The sequence below is a fragment of the Ictidomys tridecemlineatus genome, chromosome 15 (genome assembly GCF_052094955.1).
Source record: "Ictidomys tridecemlineatus isolate mIctTri1 chromosome 15, mIctTri1.hap1, whole genome shotgun sequence".
NCBI lineage: Eukaryota > Metazoa > Chordata > Mammalia > Rodentia > Sciuridae > Ictidomys > Ictidomys tridecemlineatus.
In genome coordinates this window covers 14,807,230-14,814,860 of record NC_135491.1, presented here as the reverse complement: position 1 = coordinate 14,814,860, position 7,631 = coordinate 14,807,230, and the positions used below count along the sequence as shown (strand labels likewise).

General features: G+C 49.2%; 1 protein-coding gene across 1 annotated transcript; it reads left to right on the top strand.

Annotated features, from left to right (window-relative positions):
• Positions 1–52: 52 nt before the first annotated feature.
• Positions 53–7,607, top strand: Nfkbib (NFKB inhibitor beta). Its single transcript, XM_005336401.4, has 6 exons — positions 53–328; positions 4,828–4,933; positions 5,013–5,349; positions 6,513–6,601; positions 6,687–6,953; positions 7,453–7,607. Exons 1-6 carry the CDS (start codon positions 150–152, stop codon positions 7,552–7,554), a joined length of 1,080 nt encoding a protein of 359 aa, XP_005336458.1. The 5' UTR covers positions 53–149; the 3' UTR covers positions 7,555–7,607.
• Positions 7,608–7,631: the final 24 nt, after the last annotated feature.

Genomic DNA, 7,631 nt, shown 5'->3' with positions numbered 1-7,631 from the left:
GGGGGCAGGGCGTGGTCGATTTGCCCTGCTCTGATTGGGTGAAAGAGGGGGCGTGTTGGGGAATTCCCCGCAGGGCGGAAGCACCGGAGCTCCCGGCAGAGCCCAACGACAGACCGGCGGCCGCGGGGGCCCCTGAGGTGGCCGGGGCCATGGCCGGGGTTGCGTGCTTGGGGAAGGCTGCGGACGCGGATGAATGGTGCGATAGTGGCCTGGGCTCTCTGGGTCCCGACGCAGCGGCTCCCGGAGGACCAGGGCTGGGCGCGGAGCTGGGCCCGGGGCTGTCGTGGGCGCCCCTCGTCTTTGGCTACGTCACTGAAGATGGAGACACGTGAGTGAACCCTAGACTGCCAAACCGAGCCCTGGGATCCGATGTCTGGTTTCCCATTAGTCTCGGATCCCTGTGGCTTCCTAACTTTTTACTCTTAAGTCTGACCTCGATGCTAGACTTCCTGACCCTAATCCCCAAGTTCTAACTTGTGTCAAAACCACTCTCCTGCTTTCATCCTATCCCAGTAATCTCTGACCTTCCTTTCTGGAACTCTGTTCTTAGCTCCTGGCATCCACATCCTACCTACTGACCCCCAAACCCGATTTGAACCTTCCTGACCCCAGTCCCAAGACCTTAGTTAGAACTCTGGCTTGGGTTCCTTCTGCCCTCTAACCTCCAAATATGATCTTTGATCCTGATTTGTTTTTAGACGTTGATTTCCAAAATACTTGCCCCCAAATCTATGATCCTGTCTTCTAAGTAATGATCTACACAATCTTAAGTTCCACGCTACCACTCCAGACCTATTTTAGGAACTAGCGATAAGTAGTGAGGAAAAGAGACAAAAATGGATGTCCTGGGCATTACATATTTTAGTAGGACAATTAGATTGCTAGAAAGACAGGAAGAAAGAGAGACAGAAAAAGAAAGGAAGATTCAGTCGAAAGGAGTAAGTGCTTTGGAGAAAAGGTAGGAAAATGAGACAAGTTTTTAAACTGAGGAGAACATTCTAGGCAGAAGGAAGGGTGGTTGAGTCCTACCTAAGGGGCTGTGCCTGGGAAGTGGAAGTGTCCTATGTAAGGGACTGTACCTGGGGGTTTTGTTGTGTTTACTGTAGCATCCCCAGTGACTCAAGGAGTGTCTGACGGATGAGGCACTCAGGGATCTCAAAGAACCACCTTTGGTTTCATTAATTTTCCCTGTTGTCTTTTCAGTTTCTATTTTATCGGTCCCTGTTCTGACTTTTTATATTTCCTTTCTTCTGAGTGCTTTGGGTTTAATTTTATAGTTTTTCTTTTTCTTTTTTTAAATTGGGAATTGAACCCAGGGATACTCTACTACTGAGCTATATCCTTAGCCCTTTATTTATTTATTTGTTTGTTTGTTTTGAGACAGGATCTTGCTAAATTGCCAAGGTTACCCTCAAATTTGCAACCCTGTCTCAACCTCCCAGATAGCTGGGATTACAGGCATGGGTGCGCCACCAGCCTGGCTCAAATCTTTGCTTTTTTTTTTTTTTTTTTAAAGAGAGAGTAAGAGGAGAGAGAGAGAATTTTAATATTTATTTTTTAGTTTTCGGCAGACACAACATCTTTGTTGGTATGTGGTGCTGAGGATCGAACCTGGGCCACATGAATGCCAGGCGAGCGCGCTACCACTTGAGCCACATCCCTAGCCCCTCAAATCTTTGCTTTTTAACTGGACTGTTTAAACCATTTATGCTTAATTTAATTATTGATATGGTTATTTACTTTTGCTATTATATATTTCTGTGTATCTTATCTTTATTTTTCTTCATTTTCTGACTTTTTGGAAGTGGAGTTTTTGTTATTCCACTTTATGTCTTTTGCTGGCTTATTTGCTATCACACTGTTTTGTTATTTTAGTGGTGGCTTTAAGGCTTTAAGGTGGGCTTGGCAAACGGTGCCTCCAGACAAAATCCAGCCAGCCACCTGCTTTTGTATGGTTGTGAGCTAAGAATGTCCTTTGTATTTTTAAATGGCTTTTAAAAATCAGCATAATAAGTGAAAATTATAAGAAAATTCAAATTTTATCTAGATAGGGAAGGGGGTGGGAGGGAAAGGGAGGGGCAGGGGATTAGCAAGGGCTGTGAAATGTGATGGACATATGTACACATATATGAAGACCCGAATTCAGGGTCAACATACTTTATATATAAACAGAGATATGAAAAATTATGGTATATATGTGTAATAAGAATTGTAATGCAAAAAAAAAAAACAAACCCCAAAAACAAAGTACATGTATAAACGCATGAATTGGTGGGAACATACTCTATATACAAAGATATGGAAAATTGTACTTTATATGTGCAACAAGGATTGTAAAGCATTCCACTGTCGTGTATTTAAAAAAAATAAAATCAATAAAACTAACTAACTGAATATTTTAAAAAAAGAAATTCAAATTTTAGGCTCCATAAATAAAGTTGTATTGGAATACGGTGAGGCTCGTTCATGTACATGTTGTCTGGCTGCTTTTACTACAACAGTGGAGTGAAGAGAGATTTTGTGAGGGCCGGGCTGTAGCTGTGGTAGGGACTTGCCTAGCATACCTGAAGCCCTGGGTCGAATCCCTAGCACCAGGAGAAAGAAAACAAACAAAAAACCCAAGAGACTGTATGATCCCAAAGCCTAAAATAGTTATCTGTCTCCTTATAGAAAAGTTTGTTGACTCTTGCTTTAGGGTTTATAATGTATGATCTTATCAGTGTCCCTTCAAGCAGCCCTGTGCTACCTCGCATGAGGGGAAGAACCTTAGAATGGCCCACGTAGCTGAGTTGCACAGTGCTTGTGTAACATTCATGAGGCCCTGGGTCCAATCCCTAGCACCTCCAAAGAAAAAATCTCTTGGTCTTTATGCCATTCTTGTAAAAAAATCTTACTTATAAACCCTATCACACATGGATATTATTTTTAAAGTATCTTTAAAGAGATATTTACATATTAGGAAAAAAACACACTTACCCATATAGTTACCATTTTCAGGGTTACTTTATTCCTTTGGGTAGATCAATTATTTCTATTTGATATAATTTTTCTTTTCCTTGCGATTTCCTTGAACTCTTCTTGGAGCATGGGTGTGCTGGTGATTAATGCCTTTAGCCTTTGTATATCTCAAAACATCTTTGTCATTCCCCCCCCCCCCCAGGGTCTTGCACGTGCTAGGCAAGTGCTTTATCACTGAGTTACCCTCCACCCCCAGCCCTGGTCACCTGTATTTGTTTCTGAAAGATTTTAGCTGGGTAATGAATCCCAGGTTGACTGTCTGTTTTTCTGTACTTGAAAGGTGCCGCAGTCTGGCTGGGCACAAGATCACGAGCCACTCACAGCTTTGTAGATTCAAACAGCAATTCTTTATTCCCGAACTCACACCGGCCCTCTACCAACACGTTCTGGGCAAAATTCACGTACTCCACCAGGCTTTGAATCCAAAATACATTCTGAATTCAAGGGGAACTCAGGCAGCAGGATATGCCCTATTCCCAGCAGGAATAACCTTAAACCTTGAACCGCCCTAAACCCAGATTGTTCTAAACCGGGAACGCCCTAAACCCAAAAAACCTGATCCGCCCTAATCCAGTAGGATCCTCCTTAAACCCGGATCCACCCTGGTCCTTGAGCAGGGTCACCTTTCTCAAACATACATGCAATGTCACTTCAAATGTCCATTTCGAGTCCTTCCTCTAAGCAACATGGGGTACGCTGGCAAGGAAATTTCGATGCGTCATTCCTACTTGGCAATGGCTCTCAGCAGAAAGGGGTGTCTCCGTTGTGTCTTCCTGTGCATTTCCTATGTGAAATCTTCTATCTTTATTTTTATGCCTCTGAACTTATGGTGCCTTTTTTCTCTGGCTGGTTTGAAAAAGTTTTGTCTTTTTAAAAACATTTTTTTTAATTTGTTGATGGACCTTTATATTTTTTCTGTCTCCCTCTTCTTTTGGGGACCTAAATTACATGTATATAAGACTTCTTGAAGTTGTCCCATAACTCATGAATGCTACTCTCTCTCTCTCTCTTTCTCTCTCTAAGTTTTTTTTTCTCTGTTTAATTCTGGATTATTTCCATCCTGTCTTCAAGTTCATTAATCTTTTCTTCTGCTATTGTTATCTGTTGTTAATCCCATCCAGTGTGTTTTTTATTTCTGATGCTGTAGTTTTTATTTCTAGGAATTTAATTTAAATTATTATCTTTATCTCTACTGAATTTTTTGAACATATGGAATAAAGTTACATTAAAGAACATTAAAATAAAGTTACATTAAAGAACATTAAAATATTCTTTGCTAATTCTAATAGCTGTGTCATTTCTGGGTTGATCGATGGTTCTGGTGATGGATTATGTTTTCCTGTCTCTTCACATGCCTGATAATTTTTGGTTAGATTCCAGACATTGTGAATTTTACTTTTGGGGCTGTTAGTTTGGTATTCCTGCAAATATTCCCGAGTATTGTTCTGGGGTGCAGTTAAGTAACTGGAAGCAGTGTGATCCCTTTGAGTTTTGCTTTTATGATTTGTTAGGTTGGTGCTGAACAGTTCTGCATCTAGGCAAGACCATCCTGAGTAGTCTCCTCAGTGTCCTGTTAATTATGAGGTTTTGGTCTGGCAGGAATGGGCCCTTTTGCTGGCCCCGAGTAAATGATGGGTACTTTCCTCTAATCCTTTTGGATTGGGATCCCTTTGGGATCCTTCCAGACATCTGACAACTGTTTCTAAAACTATTTCTGGTCACCATGCCTAGTATACAGTGAGTGCGCCATGTTTGTTAAGTGAAGGAATACAAGAGCACTTGACCTCTGACCCCTGTCTTTGTCCCCAGGGCACTGCACTTGGCTGTGATTCATCAGCATGAGCCCTTCTTGGATTTCCTCCTGAGCTTCTCCGCGGGCACAGAGTACTTGGACCTGCAGAATGACCTAGGCCAAGTGAGCCACTGGGGACCATGTAGGGCACGGGGACCAGGGTTCCTGGAGTGATCTTAACTTCTGCTCTGTGCCCCTGTAGACAGCCCTGCACCTGGCAGCCATCCTTGGGGAGGCGTCCACGGTGGAGAAGTTGTATGCAGCCGGCGCCAGGTTGCTAGTGGCAGAGCGCGCGGGCCACACGGCCCTGCATCTGGCCTGCCGCATGCGGGCACATGGCTGCGCACGCGCGTTGCTCCAGCCCCGCCCCCAGCGCCCCCGAGAAGCCCCCAACACCTACCTCGCAGAAAGCCCCGACCACACCTCGAACCCCAGCCACACCCCCGTTGCCTTATGCTCTGAAACTGACTTGGAGAAGGAGGAGGAGGAGGAGAGTGAAGAGGACTGGAAGCTGCAGCTGGAAGCCGAGAACTATGAGGGTGAGCCTCCCCGAGGGTGAGCATCCCCCCAGGGTGAGCCTCCCCGAGAGTGAGCATCCCCCCAGGGTGAGCATCTCCACAGGGTGAGCATCCCCCGAGGGTGAGCATCCCCCGAGGGTGAGCATCCCTGAGGGTGAGTATCCCCAGGTGTGAGCATCCCCGAGGGTGAGCATCCCCAGGTGTGAGCATCATCCATATCCCCCCCCCACCCCGGGGTGAATCCCCCGAGGGTGAGAATCCCCTGAGTGTGAGCATCCCAGAGAATGAGCATCCGCGAGGGTGAGCATCCCCGCAGGGTAAGCATCCCCACAGCACAGGAAGGAGGCTGGCTCCCAGTCAGGAGAGGGTCCCAGGCCTCGGGCTCAGCTTTCCTGGCCTGAGACCCAGCCCCTTGGATCATCATCCCTAGGCCTCAGGAACCCTGGCCTTGCAACCATTCAGGCCCCAGATCATTGAGAATTGGGCATATAGGACTTAGGACCTCCATCTAATGGTCTCAGGTAGCTTGGGACCCAAACCTGCCACCCAGAGCTTCCAGGATCCAGTGGTTGGACTCAGGCTTCTCACCTGCACGGTGCATCCATCCAGGATCCCTGTTTCTACCTACAAGTCTCAGGCCCCAGCCCAGCCAGGACTTGGGGATTCAAAACCCAGTCTTAGTGCAGTTACGGCATCTGGGTTCCCAACTTTGGGCAGCAGCTTACAGGGGCAGCCCACCCCAGCCAGCCTCATGGGGAAGGAACTTGTCTGCCAAGGTTCCTGGCATCTGAGTGTCTCAGCTCCCCCATCTATAAGCTCAGCTACCTGGGACCAGGCTGTCCAGGTCGCTTAGGACCCACTGTTCAGAGCCTGGATCCCAGGCCCTTCAGCTACCCAGGTCCTTTGTGAAATAAGACGAGAGGCTCAGGTCTCCAGGCCTCAAGATCTGGGGCCCACAGCTCAAGATCCGAGGCTCTTCACCCACAGGCCCCAGACATCCTACAGCCCAGGAACGGCACCTGCCCACACGCTTAGCCTGCCTGGAACTCAGAATCCACCCGCCGTGCCAGGGAAGGAATTCAGGAGCCAGACCCCAGACATGACCCTTCTTGGACCCCCAGCTTCATGGCACTGGGGAGCTGGGCCCCTCACCCATTGTCTCACACCAGCTGCTCTGTTCCCAGGCCACACCCCGCTCCACGTGGCTGTCATCCACAGAGACTCAGAGATGGTTCGGCTACTCCGGGACGCAGGAGCTGACCTCAACAAACTGGTGAGCTGCTGTGCAGGGGAGGATCCGATGGTTGGGCCCAGGCTTCTCCTCCAGGGGCCTCTGACCTCTCTGCCACACCCCACAGGAGCCCACGTGTGGCCGGAGCCCGCTGCACTTGGCAGTGGAAGCACAAGCCACCGAGGTGCTGGAGATCCTCCTGAGGGCAGGTGCCGACCCTGCCGCCCGCATGTATGGTGGTCGCACCCCCCTGGGCAGTGCCCTCCTCCGACCCAACCCCATCCTCGCCCGCCTCCTCCGTGCACATGGAGCCCCCGAGCCTGAGGATGAGGATGACAAGTCCAGCCCCTGCAGCAGCAGTAGTGACAGCGACAGTGACAGCAGGGATGAGGGCGTGAGTCAGGAGGGACACGGGGCAGCCCAGCCGGGGGGGTCAGGGTAAACTGGCACTGGAGACGGGGAGGGGATCGTTAGGCAGGGCATACACCAGCCTTGGGCCGCTATCAAGGAACTTGGTCGGGCAGCCGCTCGAGGGCTGCGGGCATCAAGCAGGACAGACCTCAGTCGCAGTGAGGAGCGGGGCCTTGGGTTGGGGAACCCGGCAGCAGACGTGGCCTCAAGCTCCGCGAGACAGTGGGAATCGGGGTTGAAGGAGTGTGTGAAGGCAGGGGGTGGGGAGGCCTCAGTGCTGAGCGGCTGCTGGGCCAGAGCGCCAGTGGCAATGGCGGGAGACACGCACCTGGGAGCCATGACCTTAGCCATGACCTTGCTCCTCTTAGCCAGGAGCAAGGGAACCGGCTTCCAGCCAAGACCCAGTTCTTAGGGTATTGTGACTTGGGCAGTGGGCAAGGTGGCAGCTGCCTGAGCCCCTCTGCCACCCCCTCTACCCCCAGGATGAATATGACGACATCGTGGTCCACAGTGGCCGTGGCCAAAACCGGCCTCCTCCCACCCCAGCGTCCAAACCTCTTCCTGACGACCCCGACCCCGTCTGATTTTGTGTTAATATAATTTCTGATTTAATAAAACCTCAGTTCTGACAACCAGCGACCAGACTGCTGTCCAGCCTCTC

What these genes read in the sequence shown, in the direction of transcription:
- Nfkbib (XM_005336401.4), top strand. Translation starts at nt 150, where the DNA reads ATGGCCGGGGTTGCGTGCTTGGGGAAGGCTGCGGACGCGGATGAATGG. An exon ending in GTCACTGAAGATGGAGACAC is followed by an intron (nt 329 to 4,827) that starts GTGAGTGAACCC and finishes CTTTGTCCCCAG; the next exon opens with GGCACTGCACTTGGCTGTGA. An exon ending in GTGACAGCAGGGATGAGGGC is followed by an intron (nt 6,954 to 7,452) that starts GTGAGTCAGGAG and finishes CTCTACCCCCAG; the next exon opens with GATGAATATGACGACATCGT.